The sequence below is a fragment of the Anopheles ziemanni genome, chromosome 3 (assembly GCF_943734765.1).
Source record: "Anopheles ziemanni chromosome 3, idAnoZiCoDA_A2_x.2, whole genome shotgun sequence".
NCBI classification, from domain to species: domain Eukaryota; kingdom Metazoa; phylum Arthropoda; class Insecta; order Diptera; family Culicidae; genus Anopheles; species Anopheles ziemanni.
The window spans coordinates 82,225,188-82,244,675 of NC_080706.1; the positions used below are offsets into that span (position 1 = coordinate 82,225,188).

At 44.2% G+C, this 19,488-nt stretch overlaps 1 protein-coding gene across 1 annotated transcript in view; it reads right to left on the minus strand.

Annotated features, from left to right (window-relative positions):
• The window catches only part of LOC131285625 (putative transcription factor SOX-15), a 57,412-nt gene that overhangs the window by 15,686 nt on the left and 22,238 nt on the right, over positions 1-19,488 (minus strand). Inside the window, exon 2 of the mRNA XM_058314483.1 lies at positions 15,253-15,872. Within this exon, the coding sequence (XP_058170466.1) occupies positions 15,253-15,872 (620 nt within the window). The remainder of the gene's footprint in view (positions 1-15,252; positions 15,873-19,488) is intronic.

Here is a 19,488-nt window from a genome sequence, read left to right on the forward strand (position 1 = left end):
TTGATGGCACAGAAAAACATTTAGTCGTTATGGAAATAAGTATCTGAACATAAGAAAACTTGTGCGTTGAAAAAGGTAGTATGCAGTTAATTTATAAAACAAATAAAAATTAAACAAACGTTCTCGTTGACCTACAAAAGCAAACTTATTTGATTTGTTAAGAGTGTGAATGACAATACGACACGAGAGTAGTTTAAATTAAATGAATGATTTGCTTTTCAACGATCTTGTCCATTTTTAAACATCTCCAACTAGCAACTGGAAGAGCAACTTCCTAGACATTATTTGTAACTCTCTCTTTTTCCTGAGTGTGTGTTCGTATATTTTTTTCTTCGTAGCGTCTTTCTCAGTTTTTCATTAGTCAACATGGTCGTAGGTAAATTAGCATAAACTCCCACGCGACGCAACGCAACATGACGCACCGGAACATCGTTCGGCGGCAAGTGTCGGTGTACGCGCACGCCGCCCAGGTTACGTACCTGCGCGTAAAGCCAAACAACATAAATTTTTCATGTACTTTCTCTTCCCTTCTCCGTTCCCCAACGCCCCTGGATAACATCCGCGATCGTCTACCGATGCCAGGATGGAATCGCTCGGCAATCCGTCGCACGATGGGATCAGCCAGGAATGGAAACCATTTAGCCACCGTCGCCGACACGGTGCTTTTGGGAAAAAGATTTCCATCCGCAGTCCGCGGACTTAGATAAAGGATTGGGAGCACCACAACGAGTGTGTGTGTTGACGCGCATGTGTTGCGTACAACCGTCCGCGAAACAATGGTAACACGAAGCGACGGGAGTGGTGAAACGGGCGGAAGTTATCGTGCGTAAATGCGGAAGGGAGTAGTCAACTTTGGGTTTTTTTTCCTCTAATTTCCCCATCTCGCCTTTCATGTAGTTTCACGATCATCGGATTTTCCAACCCCCCTCTTCCCGTTGTTTGCCACTAATCGCTTCTCGATCTTTTCATTTCTCTCCCTTTCTTTCTATTTTTTTTTATCTCGGCAAGATCACCTCGACATGATTGCTCCACCCGCCCCTCTCCCGTCCTAACTGCTGGTGGGGACTAGGTCGAGGGTATTTTTTTTATTATTATTAAAGGGCTTACATCGGCCATTGCGTTAGCGCGGGTGGGAGAAACGAGCAGGGTGGGGTGATCATGTACCGTTAGGTCGCGTTATCAACATCAGCTTTCAAGATGGTACGCTTTTTCCCGTTTCGATAAACTGTTCACCGTTTTTGAGACGAAGTGGTTTTGTTTTGAAACTTAAATTGCGTCAAACGTATTCATGATTTCTTCTGAAAATAAAAAAGAAACGACACCTGAATGACAGAAATGACAGACACCTTGTGACAGCTTTTTGTTACATATTTCACAGCGTGCTCAGAGAAGTGGGATAACAAAACTAGAAGTTGTAAAACGCAATGCGCACGACACTATTCTTCACTCGAATATTACATTTCGAAAATAGGATTTTGAATTGACCGTTATTTGGACCTCCAGAAGTTGGCCAAAACATGCGGTACATTCACCTTTTTTTTTTTAAATTTCAATTAATATTAAACAACACATTTTAAATGATGAATGAAATTACGTAGCTTTAGCTTTGTTTCATGAAGCTCTATTTCGTGAGAAACAATAAAATCAATAATTGCCTAAGAGTATCATTTTCAACGAATATTATTTTCTTCAAGCCATATTAAGACGTAATTTTTTTTACTTTTCAATTGAATTTGACATCGATTTCAAATCGACAGTCGAAAGTTTTTAAAAAGAAAAAGTTAGAATCAAGTCACATTTTTATACCAGTGAACAAATGTGCAAATCTGCAATTTTTTTCTATTCTTTATTTACTTTTATTCAAAGGTAAATTTACAAACTCATCCCGTATGTGATGAACAAACAAGTTTGTTGAAGAACAATAAAAATAATTCCAATATAAAAATAAAAAAAAAAACAATAGACCAAAAGGACGGGGCCTTCGTAAGCCTTGGGGTCACAAGCAGCTGGTTAGTTTGCTTACCCTAGCACCTCAAACAACATTGCATCAACTACAATGCCATCCCATGTCAGCCACACTAATACACTGATAAGTGAGATAGCTAATGCTCTTTTCCAGACATGCTTCGTATCAGGCCACCTCATCAGCAATGTTAGTACAGGAAGGTTTTTTTGTCTTGAACATCAACCACGCCGTTGGAAAAGTGCACCTCGCGAGGGCGATAGCGCAAAGAGGAAACAACTCCCGTTGCAACACAGATTAGTAGTGAGGGGAGTGCGTTGGGGTGGGGTTGAGTTACTTCTGGCACGCTGCAATTGCACTCGGTGTTGGTGTACCGCCATCTAATTGCAGCACGGAATGGATGTACTTTGGTGTGGTTGTGTGTGCGGACTGTTTTTTTTTCTTCTCCCTCTTATTTCTAATTTCATTTAACAGATTTCCAGAGCCATTGTTCTCGAAGCGTCTTGTTGGTGTTCCCACAGTCTAGATTTTTTTGTTTTGAATCTTTGTATGAAGGTGTGTGTTATGTTTTTTTGTTTGGTTCGTGCTTTTCATCGTGTCCGCGATGCTGATAACAGTTGCAAGTGCAATCGGACAGCAGCCGCGCAATCCACACATACTACCACCACAGCTGACGATCAGGGCGATGTTGATGATAATGGTGATGATGGTGATGCTGCAATCGCTGCTGCATGCGGCCACTTTTCCACCCGGTGCAATTTTTTTTTTTTTGCTTGTGGCAAGAAAATAGTCTTGGACATTTCAAATGCACCTCCAGACCGTTCGACGAAAAGTGTCCGCTGTGTGTGTAATTGTCATTTGTTGCTAAATGTGTCCGATCATCGTCATTATCATCTACAACCGATGCGAAGATACTGTCAGCGGCGAACCGAACGAATGTCTTCTCTAATTGCATTCAAATGAAGCACTGGGTGCATTTGCTAGCAAAAAAACAGCAACAGTGCTCCAGTGTTTTATTTGGAGTTGGTTTTAGAGAAGAAAAAAAGACAATTACGGTGTGAACATTTACATTTTTATAATTTGTTTTAACTTTGCAGCGTTCAATGCATTAAAATTTTTCCCTTACTGACTTTTTTGTACTTCTCCTCGATTTTTAAATAGCCTACCAATTTGGATCTTAGAGCTGAGGAAATTTAACGAAAAATAGCGGGTAACACTTTCCTCGAAATTTCGAAATTCGAATATAGTGTTTTCATCAACCAAGTTTTTATTTATTTTGAAGTTAAAGTAGTTCATAAGCATTTAAAATCTAAGGTAAACAACAAATAAAAAGGGTTATTGATTGTCATTTTTCAAATTTAACGCACAGTATGTTGTTCACATAATAGAGAAGGATCACAAATCCATACCCTTAATTTTTCTTCTTATTTGGAAATATATTTATATTTTATATTGCATATGCAAGTTGGTGATAAATTACATAGCATTTTTGCAAACTAAATAGGAATTTTATATGATGTTTAATATTATTACTTTTATCAGGGAAGACAGAACGCTGTTGGCTGTTGCTGTTAATATATCAAATACCTCTAGTGGTTGCAAATGTTGGTGCACTGGTCCGAGAATGGGAAAATACAAAATGTATTTTATTGACACATGATAATGTATCGAAATAAACGCCAACCTGCGATAGCATTTCCGCCCGCAGCGGCGAAATATCAAAACACCCTATGAAATAGGTGTCTCACCCTATTTCCTCAAGCCTCCCCAATGGGGGTTGGCTAGAACCAAATGATCCAAAACTCGAGTCTCCCGTCCAAGCGTTACGCACCGCTCCACAGGAAACGACCGTAATTGAAATTCACCACACATGGTAGATTAAATCAACCTTTGCCCTACATTTGCGCTCAATCAGCCCAACAGCAAAAAAAGGAGGGAGGGTGGTGAAAAAAGGGAGACCGTCTTCTAGCCATTCATAGAGCGTAGAAGAGGCTCGGTTTCCCTGCGGAACTTTTCTCTTTCTCGTGGAACTGTTCTCCACCGAACGGGACTTTCTTTCTCGTCGTCATTCTTCATTCACCACGACGCGAGCGACGTCCCGTGTCCAGTGGCCGGATCGATGGGTGACAGCATAACCGGATGTTAAAAGAGATTAATGTACTCCCATTCACCCGCTCCCGCACACCCCCTGACGGTAGGGGGAAGGTTTACGTTCTGGTGTTCCATGAATGAAAAATCAGACTCGAAGCTAATCGATTGCAACCGTTTTCCATAGCGTACTTCCAGAAGCCAACAGTCGGAGGAAATATGGGGTAGGGGTAGGGGGAAGGACGGCTTATATTTTTACCTTTTCCGTTATACTACACTCCCCACGAGCCTCTCTCTTCCCTGAATGGGTGAAATGCACTCCCGCTGGCATTAAAGAAAGCCACCCCAAAGCCTTGCGATCGACAAATCAAAGAAGTTAAAAAAATCTCCCACACCAACACACTCGCTAAATCACACAAACAATCTCACACACATACAGAGTTAGTAGAAGTTATCCAGCGTCATCCGTTCACGTACGTGGGTTCCATCATTTTCACCCACCGCAACGGATGGATAAAATTTAATTTATTTTCCCTCCGTCTTCTGGCCTCGGGACCTCGGGATCCCGCTTTGGGCACATCTTTTCCCGGCCTCCACTTCTCCACCCCAAGGGCCCGGCCCGAAGATTCTAACGACGCGTACGCTGGGCACGCTTTCGTCCGGAAAATGTTTATTTCAATCGCCGGCAACTGATCGGAATACGTAATGTGACGTCAGAAGGGTTTCGTCGTTTCGACGTCGTCGATGTCGTCGCTCGAGCTTGAGCCCGTCTCTTGGTGCAATTATTGATGTTTTTCATTAGCCAGAGGTATCGCCTCCATGTTCAATTTAATAAACTACACACCTTATGATTTTTTGTTGCCCAACACAGGTTCCTAGCGAAAATGTGTAGCTTTTTTTCCAAATGATCGTTTACAAATCTAAAGTAGTACTGGTTTTAAAAATAAAAAAACAGATTCCCATTCATTCATAAAATAAGAAATAAAAGAAACCCATCCTTAAAATAGCTGCTACAGACAACTCTGCTGTGTGCTAATGAGAATTAATCAACCTCGTTACTGTGGCGAGTCATAAATTATGTCGTACTCCCTTCACACTTTTCCACCCATTCGGTTGTATATTTTTTCTAACGAGACAACCCCGGTAAGTCACGACACCGAATCGATGCATCCTAAGGGATTGCATGGAAAAGAAGTTAAAAAAGAGAAGCAAGGAACCTTCCTGCAAGAAATTGCAACGAAATTTATTATGTGTCAAAATATTTTAGCCGGAGTTCACCGCAGGCTCGGGTGTGGAAGCTTTCATCGCCACTGGAAATGCCAAACGATGGAGAAGAATGTTTCTTGGCTTCGGCGGTCGTTAGAAGCCAACAGTCACGGGCACCATGTGTGCTGAGTTGTGCGTGTGTGTGTTTTATTTTCTCACTCCTCTCCTGTTTGGGATTCTCGCATCGCAATAAATTGCAATTTATTAAAGCGACACTCTATTAGCTGCTGATTTAACGGAAAGCAAGAGAAAAGACGCGAAGGGTGGGGATCCACTCTTTCGCCTCTTTGCATGGTGGTGTTTTGAATAAACATTCAAAAAGGGGTTGAAAGAGGGAAAAACAACCAAAAAGGTTATCATCGCGTCCATGCGCCATTGCGCCATCACCGATGGCATTAAGCATGCCAAAAATACTCCCAACCGCAGTCCAGTGAGGAGGCTTGCCCGCGCTCGGTTTTGATGGTAATTTTGCGTGCTTTTCATCGTTAATTATCACCAACGTGTGGCGAACGGTTCCCGCTTTGGTACCGTTCGTGTAACGAAAGGCTTCTCCTTTACGGGGAGCGGGTGTGTTGAGGTCGCGTGAGCAAGAATTCGCAAGAAGTGTTGTGGAAGCGAACCGGACAGCGCCATCCTGCCAGCTTTGAAGCGCCTGCGCAGGTTGTGCTTGCTTGGCCAGTTGTTGGCCGGCCCTTTGCCCATCGGAATACCAAAGCAGGCTTTTTGGGCTCAGCCGGCGTTTGCTGCGGCATTGGTTTTGGCTTGTGCCGGCCTCCCAGAATGGGCTTCTTTTCGGTACTTTGTGGTGTAAAATGAGTGCCCGTTGCCGGGGTTTTATTGCATTTCACTGCGCAACGCTGAGAACGTGGAGGAAGTTGTCAATCGCAATCGATACCGACGATGGATCGTTAAATTAGAGGGAAAAAGAAAATAAACACATTTCTTTACTGCTGCGTGCTGCGTGCTTGCTATTCGCTTCTTCAATCGTCTCTATGATTCACCGCAGCATACATTTTCCTCACACAAACTATTTGATTTTTTTTTATTTTTCAATTCGAAATAAAATTAAGTAACAGGCGACAAAATGTGCTCATCATGTTTTGAACATTAACTATCCTTTTTGACACTTAATCTTTACAATTGCTAGTCGCAGTGTCAAATTTGGAAGTGTACAAAACTCTTCCTAGAATAGAACTTTATTTCTAGAACAACTTTTTTAGAAACTTACAATACAAGATTTTGACATTTTATTAATGTCATCAAACGTTCGAAATTTCGAAGACAAATGGCAATATAACAAATAAATTTAAAACTACCGATAGGGTTCAAATTCATTCAGTTCCCTAAAAATAAGAGTGTTTACGTCGCAAGTTAAAGTGGATGAAAAATATGCTTGATTGACACAACAGTTTATGGTACCCAAACTTCAATCAAATTGTCAAAATCATACAGCTTCGAAATATTTGACATGTTGTATGAATTATTCAATATTCTATGAATTTGATAGTAGTGTGATGGTATACGTTGAGATTTGGACAACATTGTAATAACAAACAAAAATTATTGATTGATTTTGTCTTTGATGCTGACCCCAACGGATTTGGCAGTAAAAAGACTCTGGCAGTCCTGGTTAAAGGCCAGTGTCATAAAATGTAAGAGCGAACAGATGCGCAACACTGTACACTGGCGAAGAGAAAAAGGTTATGGCCTCGTAATTTAACAACCAATAAACACAAATATGCAAATGTAATTTGTGTTCAAACGCTCCGCACTTGCGTATCAAAGGATAAATCGGCTCGGAACAAGGTTGAATGACTCTGCTTCGCTTCACTTTGCTGCCGCCATTTTAGCCACTCACCACGAACGGCGGAATAAATCTTCGCAGCCGGACGAGCAAAAGGAAGACCCGAAACGGTGCAACCATGTAGGACAATCCATCCAACCTTCCATCCATCCATCCATCAGACCTTGATGAAAAGACGACCACCAGGCGCGGTGTAGCCTGGCGACGCCATAACCTTGACGCTCGGATCCGCGATGGAGGATGCAATAAATGTCAGCGGAAACGTTAAAATGCACACCAAACCCGCGTGCACGCGTTCGCCCACTCGCTCCCTCCCCTTGGAGTTTCCCCATCGCCATCCATCCGTCAACTCGGATCGCGATCGGAACGCGATCGGATCTCGATCTTTTTTCCCCCAAGTCGCCCAGTTTTTCGCGAACAGTTTTCCTTCCTCCAGCGGGCCAGCGGGCCCTTAATGTAAACGAGATGAAGATTTGTAAATCATCGTCATCATCTGCCAGCCATCCGAGCTGGCTTCGGCGCAAGGTTGCGTGATGCTTATCGGTGGTGCGCGATCTCTACGCCCCGCGGGTTGACTTGAAGACGGCACCCTGGGGGAAGATGGATGCCTTGTTGTTCGCGGAGAAACATGCGGAGAGGAAAATTCTCGGGAAAAAAGATCCCGAGCACCGGTGCGACCATTTAATGGCACGCCTAACGAGGGTGAAGTCGAATTACGGAACGCTGTAACGTGTAAGTGGATTGATTAGAGACAACGATTTCCATCGGAAAACCATCGTAGATGCAACGCATAGTTAGCTCACCAACAGGGAATGAGCACGAGTGTGATTGAAGATCGAATTAGAAGTGTTTCCTTGAGCTCAGAGCAGAATATAAGGTTAAATATTATAAACTAGTAAAGATGTGACATGTAATGGATTGTTTTAATTCAAAGAAACTGTTCGTAGAAGAGGCAATATATTTTAAACATTTCCTCGTTTTTCAAACCAAGCTTATAAAATTGGAACATGAATCATTAATGCTAATGACGAAGCAAACTCCGATTCCAAAAGCAACCAGCACAGCACCCTATTAGATATAAAATATACTCCAGTCAACACCCGACTCTAATTGAACGGTAGTTTGCCCGTTTCGCCGCGTTCGTGGTGCGTTATTTTTAAGGACCAGTAATAAATCTAATTACGACTTGACTTTTCCGCTTCAACCACGAACCCAACATCTCCTCTCCAACCCCATGGAGAGCTCCCATGCCATACCTCCCAATCGAGGGTGGAAAAAATGGTGAAACTTAATTTCAAACCAATGAGAATGAACGGTCGAAACTAACATTTCCGTCTCGGCGGCTGACGATCGAAGATTTCTGTCCCCTTTTTTCCTCCGGGTGACCGGAGCTAATCGTAGTTTCCTCCCCGAAAATGGAACATACGGGGAGGTGGGAGGAAAAAATCACTGCTACGAAGCGGCCATTTTGGTCCCGAACCGCAATGTAACGAAAAGCAGAAAGAAACCCTACTAGAAAACCCCCATTTGGAGCTTTAGTTCCGGAGAAGGAGGCGGTGGTCGATTTCGTCGAAGCAATTATTGGTGTCTATCTTTCCGAGGGCTGCCGTTGGCACATCTATCTTGCCTTCATTAGCGGCCCCCGGAGAGACGAAATTAAAAACCCGTTCCATTTCGAAACCAGGCGGACGGCTCGGTAGGTGATTTTCCTAGTTCGTGCATGAGCTGCTGCGCCGCGATTGGGATGAGCGTTTTATTCGACGCAAGTAAAACCCGTCCGGACTGGTGGAGCTCGTAAAATAAAAAAGTGGGTTGAGTTTTTCAGAAAAGGCGATTCAAATAGGTTTCTTGCTTCTTCCTTCTTCACCAACATCCCAAATCCGGGCTCACGGTAAACGCTACGAATGTACCGAAATCGGTCGATCCGAAGGCCATTAAGACCAAAATCTAGAAACTAAAAATAAAAGCACACCGATGTTAATGCTGGCTTGTCGTTTGCCCGATCATGGACGGATGGATTGCGGCACCCACACGGAAATAAAGCTCTGGATGGTTTCGGAAAACAAGAACGAATGGAATAAAATCCTCGGCCCAAGAACAGTAAATTAGTCATACGAATGGTGATTGACCGCTGGTGGTCGACAAAATGGCTTTACCTTGGATGAACTTACACAAATACTAACGAGAGCCTTAAAAGAGTTTCTTGTGAAATTATTGTTTCAAGTTTTACAATTGTTGTATTTCTTCACAGAATTAAATTGATTGATTTGATTCTTTTAAGTTAAGAAATTAGTTCTTCACGAAAGTGTGTGTGCGAAAACACACATCTAGAGGATCATCGAATTATTAAAGAAAACATATCTGCTTCTTGTTCAAGAGCATCCTTTTTGATTCCGCGAGTCCCTTGTTTATAACCTTAGTTAGGGTTTAGTTCTTAGGTTCTTGTTTTTTTTTTGTAATCTAATTTTAAGTTTTATTTAGCCCTTAGGTACAGACAATAACAAATAAAATAAAAATAAAATTAAAAAATAAATAATTTCTTCCGAAATGCAAATAAACTGATAAGGTTTTAATTTTAATTGAAATTAGCATCGGAATTCGCCATGTTTTGTTACTGTCGCACTGGTCCCCAGCTGACCTCAGCATCGGCATGCTCTATCACAACCGGGACAACATTCTTGTTGCGCCCGCACCCTCAAGTACTTGCATTAAATGGTTAACACAAACAGAAAAATAAAATCATGGATCGCCCCTCTTGAACGCTGTTCGATTTTTTTTCCTTCAACTTTAACTTTATGCAACAACATCAACGACAACGAGGATTGGAGGTGGTTGAGGCTTGTTTTTGTTGTTGTTTTCTATCTCCATCTCACTTTTTCACAGGCGTATCACGTTCGTATTCTTTCTCACGCGAAGCAAAACCGAAAAAAATCTACGCTTCTCGCATGGCTGGTTCCATCCCGTGCCGTAAAGCAAGGGATCGTCATTTCCGGTTTAATTTTTACCATCTCCCCCCCCCCCCCCCCCTCTCCCATACTCCCTCCTACACTCCTTTCCACAGCAACGTTCTCCACTCTCCCGGCCATCGACGATCATTTCCATTAACCCCTCGGCGCGCAGAAAATTGCCCTTCCATCGAAGCGCACACGCAGCAAAACCGAACTTTGTGGCAGAGGTTTTTCTTCCAATTCTTATTTTTAGGTCTCTTTTTCGCCCCTTTGGTTTTTCCTTTTTTTCAACTGTCTGCCCAACCCGACTATACGATGACGAGAATTTAGGTTGATCTGTTTAGGATACATACAGGCGTTTTTTTTCGCCAGCTTTCGTTTCGGCTGTATTTTCATTCATCACCGTCACACCATTCACCTTTTCTGCTGAAGGATGGAATTTGTATGTGTATGTGTGTGTGTGTCTGTGTGTGTTTTTTCCAAGCCCCAAACCGAAAAACTCATTTGCATGTCGGTTGATCGGTTGGCTGGTTTGGATCCAACACGGGCTCTGGTTTTCGAGTCACCATCGGCCACCCCAGAAAAAACGCAAACACTCGCAGCAGGGCGAGGGTTGAGATGGATCGGTTTTAAATCGTTTCCCAACCGGTGCGGCATTGGGGCGGATGATGATTGGATTGGGTCGGTCCGTGAAATCGACCTCAAAGTGGAGCTGCGAAGATGAGGCAAACATCAACGCCGTAGATGGTCGTGCACTAAGTGCGTTGTTACATTCACGGGTGTTGTTTCTTCAGCTCGTGGCTTTGATTGCCTTGCATCCTTGGAAAACGGCCATTAAGGTGGTCTTAAGTGACGCGAGCCGGGGAATGCAGCTTTCAGCATCGAAATTACGCCGATAATTACTCAGTGGAAGAAGAAACTGGACCACTTCGGCTGTCAAAACGCATGGCGTAACGAGGCTAACGGGGACTGAGATTAGCAAAGATGGACCCGGAGAAGCCATTGCATTACGTACGCCCTTGGATGGATGTTAGAGTGAAACAACCGTTCGTGACGATGATTATTACCCAAGATGCTTTCAAACCTAGGCTTAAGCGATAGTGGTATGTGCTTTCAAAGACGAAAAATTGAAGTTAAAACGAACTAAAATATCTTTGAAAGATGGAAAATCTAATTCATCTAATTCTAGTTCGTTTTGATTAACGAAGTGCTAAGTGAAACAATCGCTAGCTATACGAAAAATATTAATTTAATTGTAGTCTGTTACTATTATTTAATTTATAATATTTATTTCATTCATTTAATAAACACTTCGATACTTTTCGCAACAATTGCTAGCCTCATCCGACCAGCTTTGATCGAGATAAATTGTGATCAACCTAGTACTATTAGGTTGATCTATGAACCTTTCTAGTATGTATTACTTAAAACGGAAAATCTCTTTGTGTCGATCTTCATAGCATAACCATTTCATTTAAACTTACCGAAGTTAAAAATAGTGGGTCAAGAATGAAGGTGCATGCATTTTATTATTTTTTTACAATTGGTCAAATGTGCGAAAAAGGATCTGTATGTTAAAACAATTTTTTTATATCCTCGGAAACCAAGTCAAAACAAATCAAAATAATTAAAGAGCAGATTAAACATACATTGCTAAAAGCGACTCATTAATCTAGTATAGCAAACAAGGAAGCCTTATTAGACGTGCTCTTGCTGATATCATGTTAACGATTTATCTTGTGATTGGTTAGGCTTATGCAAAATATATGTTTTATTTTTCATAGTTCGTAATTTACTATATTTACTTTCAACTACGAGTTTGCCGAGTTGATTTTTCCCTCTAACGCCTTCTTTGGAAGCTAACACACATACGCCGCAAACGGAAGTTGATTTATTCACAAACATTCTAATTTATGACACTTCCCCAGGAAAGCATGAGGAGGGACAAGTTCAAAATATGGAGAAGGAATGAATTTCCTTAAAATTCTGCATCCCTTCATTCCACTTTGGCGTGCAGCATCCTTTCTTTCCATATAAGACAAAACGCCGCAGTGCTAAATCATGGAAATAAATATACGGTACTTTTACGAAAAACGAAAGACTTCAACAGCATACGCAAAGCGGCGAACCCGTACCGGCCACCGATTGGAAACACAACATTATGTATTAACGTGGGTAAATCAACCAATCGGACCAAATTAAAAGAGGGCGGTGACTTGAGACCGATGGTGCTGTATTTTGAATTTGAACCGCGCAAGATCACGCTGCCTGATCGAAGAGAAGTGAGGCTGTGCGAGAAGACCGGAGATGGCATCCATCGTGCGCCGGAACGAGATCGAACAAAATCAGAGCGCGGCACTCACTGCACTGGTCACTCACTGCCGGCTAAAGAAAAAGAGATAACTAGATAAAACCCATATCGTTCCGCGGGCCCTTGGGGCGTGTGAAACAGAGAGCGAAAAGGAATCGCATCTTGGGCACCCTGATTTTGCAGGGCTGCCTACTACCCTTAAACGGGTATTCTCTTTTCCCATATTTTCTACTTGCTCTTCTCCAGCCGGCAATCGAGCAATAAATAAATCTCACCACAAAGAACCAGGACTCCTTCTTCCTTGCTACTCCTATTCTACTTTGTGCTCTTCGCAAGGCACGGTACAGGTGGTTGAGAGGTTTCCTTTTTCGCTCGACTTTGCCGGTTCCTCTTCCTGCAGATGCGGTTGAATGTCATTGCATTTCACCGTGGTGGTGCGATGATGTTCTCCATTGCAACTCTGCAACGATGCACTTTTTAGCTTGTACGTGCCTCTTCGTCTTGTTTTTGCCAGGCTCGACGGCGGAATTGGTGCTTGTTTCATTTTTCTTGTTTTTGTTTTGTACTCTCTCTACTCTTTCTGTTCCATAAAAAGCTGCCTACCAGCCGACCGACCGATCGTTAGACACACAGACATCGAGCGCAAGGAATAAATAAACTAGACAGCACACAAACACAGGACCGATAATTTATGCGGCACACTTTGGCCCTAATTGGACCCGGGCAAATCGGTGTCTCCGGACCCCGGTGGAGTTGTACCGATTTCTTTTGGGCACCCCTGCTCGGGTTTCCACTCTGTCGTCCACCAAACATTCTTAGGGTGGATGGAAATGGCGGCCGGTTTCTTTCGGTGAATGTGAATCTCAATGGTGACTACAATGAAAGATCTCAATGGTGACTACATTTTGCAATATTTTCATTTTGTGTGTGTATAGTTTACACAAACTACAAAGTTCATACTGTTTTGCAGGCATTTATTCTTCAACCACGAGAGATTTATCCAGTCACATCAACCGTTCCGAGAAATCCTACCCATTATCTGCAACCATATTTTCAACCAAAATGCGTCACCCTGCGTAAAAACCATTTCTTGCCTCTATCTTATCTGCCAGACAGCGGTGGTTTTGCCAGTGGTTTAGCGGCAGTGACTAAACCATGCCGGTCATGGTTGGTGGTTTTTGGGTCTTTCCGGTGGCAGAGTATTTTTACCCTTTGCTCTAAACCACACCACGGGCGGAGATAAGTGCGGAGTTAAGGGATCAGCCTGGGTGGAATTTAATCCAGTTGATTGAAATCAGTTCACTCACCATCCATTGCAGGGGGTGGCACGAGCTGTTACATCAATCGATTTAGTTTGGCGGACAATTTCCTGCGATCGGAAATTAATCACAACCAGGGAGAGGTTGTTGAACATCGGTTTTAATTTAGAGCCACTCTCCGAACGCCTCATCAATTGCACTTATAGTGGGATCGTTCAGAACCGGAATCACTAGAAGCAGCCAAAGATACAATCCAATCCAATCGGGATAACAAACGATACAACAAACCGGAAATTGTTTTCAATTCACTATGCAAAGCTTTGTTTGGTTTTGCATCGCGTGTCTGTCCATCGACGTGAGTATCTAAAGTGAGTCATTTGGACATTACATTAGCAAAAAAAAGATAAACTCAGCATCTGCAAAACCTATTCCCTCCTAAGTGATCGCTATCTACTCGGAAAATTTGAATGTCACTCTACAAAAGTTCCCTTTTGGTAACTCACTTTAGTAAAATAAAGTGAACATTTAAAACGACACGGAAAAAAACAATAACAAACAAGTGTTTTAGAAAATCCACCCAACGACCTGTAGTGGAAATACGAACGGTTTTATCAGCAATCGTCTCATAACGTCTCGCATCTCCTTGCCTTACGCTTGAGGACGCGTAACGATGTTCATAGGCCACGAGAGACGATAAGATTAACCACCGCTTCTCGTAGCTACTTGTTTTCTCACACGACCCAAAATGCAAACGGTCATTGGCGTTATCTTATCGCTTGTCATCGTCACCTGTCCGAGCGTGGCCACAACAGCGAAAAAGATAGAGGGCAAAAGAAGAATGCAACCCCGTGGTTGGAGGCAGTTTCGGTACCGGATGGCCGGCAAAGGGCGATCGAACTGATTGATTGGCCATTGATTGGGACACGAAATGGGAGCTTAGGGCGCTAAGGTCAACGCCGAGTCTATGACGAGTCGAAGTCGCCCACCGTTTTGGGTTGCGCCAGGGCGGCCGGCTAGACTGATAATGCTCTAATGTTGACACATGTCGATACCGAGGAAAATGGATAGCGCAAGGGCAGTGCAAGTGCAAACAACGTGTTTCGGTTGTGTAACACGAAGCAAAACACACGTTACAGCTCGATTACACCCATGTAGGAAGATACTGGAAGTGGTAAAGATGACCAAACGAAAAAAGATGTTTGAAAAAGGAATACTATGCGTTTCTCTGATTTGTGCAGACTTGATTTAGGCGTACTTGAGAATCTCTCAGAAAACACTAGGTTTCCATACTGCTTTTGCTATTAAACATCTAAACATACCTTGTCACATAATTCGCCATGCTCTGTTCATCAAAGATCAGGCTCGCCAAAATATCGGAGATCCTCTTGAAGTACCGAAAATATGTTAAACCATTCGCGCCCTTGACATTGTCTAGATAATTTAAGCTACCTCCCAAAGACTGGCCTGCCCTGATAAACAACCAGCTGCTTGAAAGCTTATCCCCCACTTGAACCCCTTCCCTCGATATCATGAAAACTCTAATTATAGAATGTGCGTATGGCGTCGCGAGTTCTGCGTTATCGGAGTTAAGCCCGGTGGATTTAGGCACTTACCTAGCATTTTACTGAGATCGGCATTGTGAAGATCGGGATTCTCGTCGGCCAGCTTCTTCCGCTCGACCTTGGCCCACACCATGAACGCGTTCATGGGCCGCCGGATGCGCGCCTCCTTGGCACTCTTCAGGGCTCCGTGCGGTCCCAGCTTGCCAGGTCCGTACGCCTGCCGCTGGTGCAGCACACCGTAGTTGGACGCACAGAATTCACTCTGGTACGGCCCGGCCGCCGTCAGGGCGTACCCACCCCAGCCACCGCCGCCACCACCGCCTCCCGGTTCGTCCGTGGGCAGGATCGTGGGCATCTGCACGTCCTGATGGTGGTACGGGCTGTACTGGCTCATCAGGGGTGAGCTGGACAGCAGCGGAGACTGCGACTGGAGCAGTGAGGCGTTGGACGAGAGCAGCGGCGAGTGGGACTGCATCAGTGGCGAGTGCATCATGCCGTTGTTGCCACCGAGCATGCCCGGACTCTGCGGGGCCAGCATTCCACCGTGCTGGGAAAGTGTGGACAACGGCGAACTGGCCGCTGGATTGTGCTGCTGCTGCTGTTGCTGCATTGGATGGACATACTCATCGTAGTTTCGGTGGTAGCTCTGTTGGGGTTGGTGCTGAGGAGAGCTGAAATAGGATGTATAGAAGAGACATTAAGTTTGGGAATTGAATTTAAACAAACTAACATTTTACTAACAACAAACTAACAACATAACTGTTCCTAAACGTCGATTCCACTTCAGATTGTTTACATTGGTTACTAGATGCGTGACATAATTCAATATTGACAATCATCTAATTCTCACCAAGATGGCTATGGAGAGCTTCTTTATTACCAAGCGTTGATGTAAAAAAAACTATCGCACACGCCACCAACGAACAAGCTTTTAATGGACAAACACAACTTACACGATGGCGCTACGAATCAAATCAAGCGAACGATAACAACACAACATCGCTACCTCTTGAAAAGCAAACACAAAACAGCAACCCCGTGCTGTGAGAAATTGTTCGAAACCGATTCGGGTATGTTAGCTCAACGATAAGCAGCGATATGGGTCACACGGTAGGTGACGTCGCCGTCAACGGTCGTGCTTTCGCATTCCCTCTCCTATCATCCCCCATTCAACAAACCATCCACAGCGGGTAGGTCCGTGTGTTGCTTTAGGTGAGTAGAATTCGTGTGGATAAGGTGGACACTTCACCCTTCGCAACGGTAGGAGTAGAACTTGCTACGTACACTACATGTCTGTGCCGTGTTGGGAAGGCTTGCAAAAGGGACCACCGACTGAGAGGCGGGAAACCGAACATGGTCAACATGGCTCTAGTTAACCCGCGGTTGGTATCATCCAGTGCAAGAGGGAGCAATTTGTCCAAATCGTATCCCTTTGCCGGTGGTCATCACGAATCTTTTCCCGCTGGGTAAACATAACCTGAGCGGTAGTTCGAATGTGGACATCTTGGAAAGCCGGTAGACAAAAGCGGATCATGCATCTGTAGGCAATACCAGAACCACGAGGGGCTCTATCGAGAATCGATTCACGAACCCGATAGGGCAGGCTCGTGACCGAGCTCGCAAATCAACATCTCCAGCTTCCGATGAGTCCGTGCGGTTGCTCTGGTTATTGTTCTGAAAGTTATTGACTTCTAGATGGTGCCCTATGATAGGAGGATCCTGCCAGATTCAATCGATTTCCGCTGATAACGGGGATGGTTTCTCGTAAGGATACCCAGAACATGACAGATTTTAGGGAAATCTTACAAGCAGAGGCTTTATGTAATTTTCTAGTATCTCCCTTAGCTGTTATACAAGGGAGCCTGTATTGTATCCATATTCTCGAGGGTATTGTATGTTCTGAAGCGGATCCACTACTTTTACAGAAAATGGATGCAAAAACAAAGCTGCTCAATGAAAATCTCAAACATTCCCCGAGTAGATTCCATCCCAAGTTCAATGTCACCAACACTTGGGCGCATCTCGTCGGTACAATGCGAACCCACACAATTCCCCAGTTCAAAGATTTGCTTCTATCAGCTGATTTTGTTTTGGCATTGTTTGGAACTTCGGAATAAAACCCGCTCACCGTTGCATCACCGGATGCGAGGGTTGAGAATTTCTCAACCAAATTATGTCTCCCCGCACTTCACGTCCCGGGGACAAGGGTGTTGCGCATTGTTCTCGCTGGCACTAGACACAAATACCTGTACGCATGTAGGTCGTCAGACAGAACGATCTTCCCAGCTTCGGGGTTGTGAGTCGCACCAAAACTGGATCATGGTCTGGATGTGTAGGAGTTTATACACGACTTCTTTGAAGGGCGCCTTCCGAGGTTCAAGACTTCGAAGACACTGGGAGCAAAAGGGTTGAAAAAGAGACCACCGGATCATCACAGCCCATGTCCGGTGACCTTCCTGGGAAGCAACACGATCCAGGGAACAAAGGAAAGCGTCCCCACGCCTGGGAACTGGAGTTTTCCATCATTTTTGCAAAGACGAAAAATTCTTCTGGTGGTTGAAAATGAAAGTGCGGCTATGAATGTAAATATGACCCTTTCGATGAACTCCCCGTTCGAAAAAAAAAACCCAGGTGACATGCCAAGGAACGCACCTGCTTCCCCGGCTAGTTTGTTGCCGATGGCAGGTTCCTCTAGTCCGTCTAGTGGATGAGGGGCGTTGGGGAGCGCGACGCCTTTTGGCAAGCAGACGATTGCCATTCGGTTCACAGTGGCGAGGGGTTGTCTCCGATCCGGGCAGGCGGGGAGGAAGCCGGGAAGCCATGGGTAATTTTAATACAATAATCAATTGTTCTCGAGCCCCGTTCCAAACCACCCCCTGACAAAGGGGAAGGTGTGGACACGACGCAGGGTTTGACACACACAGTGAGTGTTTTCCTGCCTACCGTCGCCCCCATCCCTGGGTGAGTCACGCGGGTGGAAGGGAAGAAAACCGGGCCACTGGGACAATCCAGATGCTGCATGGGAGAGGGGGGAATGCAGACAAGAGAGGGCACTGTTGGAGGTGCGGGAGTGGACCTCGGACTGCTAAATTTTCTTATATGGAAACAAACAATGGATCAGCTGGCAGCCGGCACAATGAACCCACTCCCACTAGGGAAGAGGAAAAGTTCGTCCTTGAGATGCGAGCGCATAACCTTCGCGACAACAAACGAATGATCTGCAATGACAGTGAAAGAAACAAACGAGTTCTAAAGTCCAACGACAATGGGAAATACCTTTCGATGGTGGAGGAAAACGACAATTTCCTCTGTGGTCTGTGGAGAATGTGGCGGGGGGTTTGTTGTCTGTCTACCCAGAAGCAAGGAGGAGCAAAAGGGGCTTTGTTTACATTTAAAACGTAGAACGAGACAATGGTTTTGCCGGTGGTGACAAAATGGAAATTACTCTAAGGAATATTGTCTCTACTAATTGATTTTTGTTGATTTGTTTACATGTGTAATATATTGGATATTTTTGATTAAAAAAGTAAACTGTTATGTTAAATACCCAAATTTATAAATTTATACTTGATTCTTGTTAGAGTCACCCTGTGTTGAGTTAACTTTTTCGTTTCTGCGCTACAAAACTCCGTCGGTCGTTCCGCCTCGTGGAGCATCGAATGGTCGTCTCGGTGGAGGCGCAATAAAAGTCCATGTTAAAACAAACAGAACCTGCGGAACATCGTCGAAAAAGCTACGAACTTTGCCCTCTAGCAGTAAGCAGCGGTTTTATTATTCACAGCTTGGCGTTTGGGGAGGAACATGTTTACGTTCCGTTCCGTTCCATGCTCGGATACATCGCCAGCCTGGTAGAACAAGTGAACTTAGCGCACCGCGGATGGTCTCGTAGAGTTTGGCGGACAAAGATCACCATGTTAATTTTCGACACGAAGGAAGGTTATAGTGGAACCAGCTACATCGGTTCGACATTTGGTAGATTTAGACTCCACGGAAACACCGAAAGAGATTGTAGGCAACTTTGTGTCATATAATGTCGGATTTTGAATGTTCCTTGGAGTTTTGTTTTCCTACTTCATAAAGTAAAGTTTCTAGCTACGTGACAACCCCGCTGACGAGATGCATCCCGATGGACACGCCAGACAAGGGTATTATTTACGGCATCTTGCGTGACACATTTTGGACAAGGCAACCAAGTACTGGACGGTAACTTGAAGATATTTAGACACGTCAGCCCTCAAACTCCTATCGCCTATAAAGGATATAGAGGCCCGACTGCTTCGTAGGTCC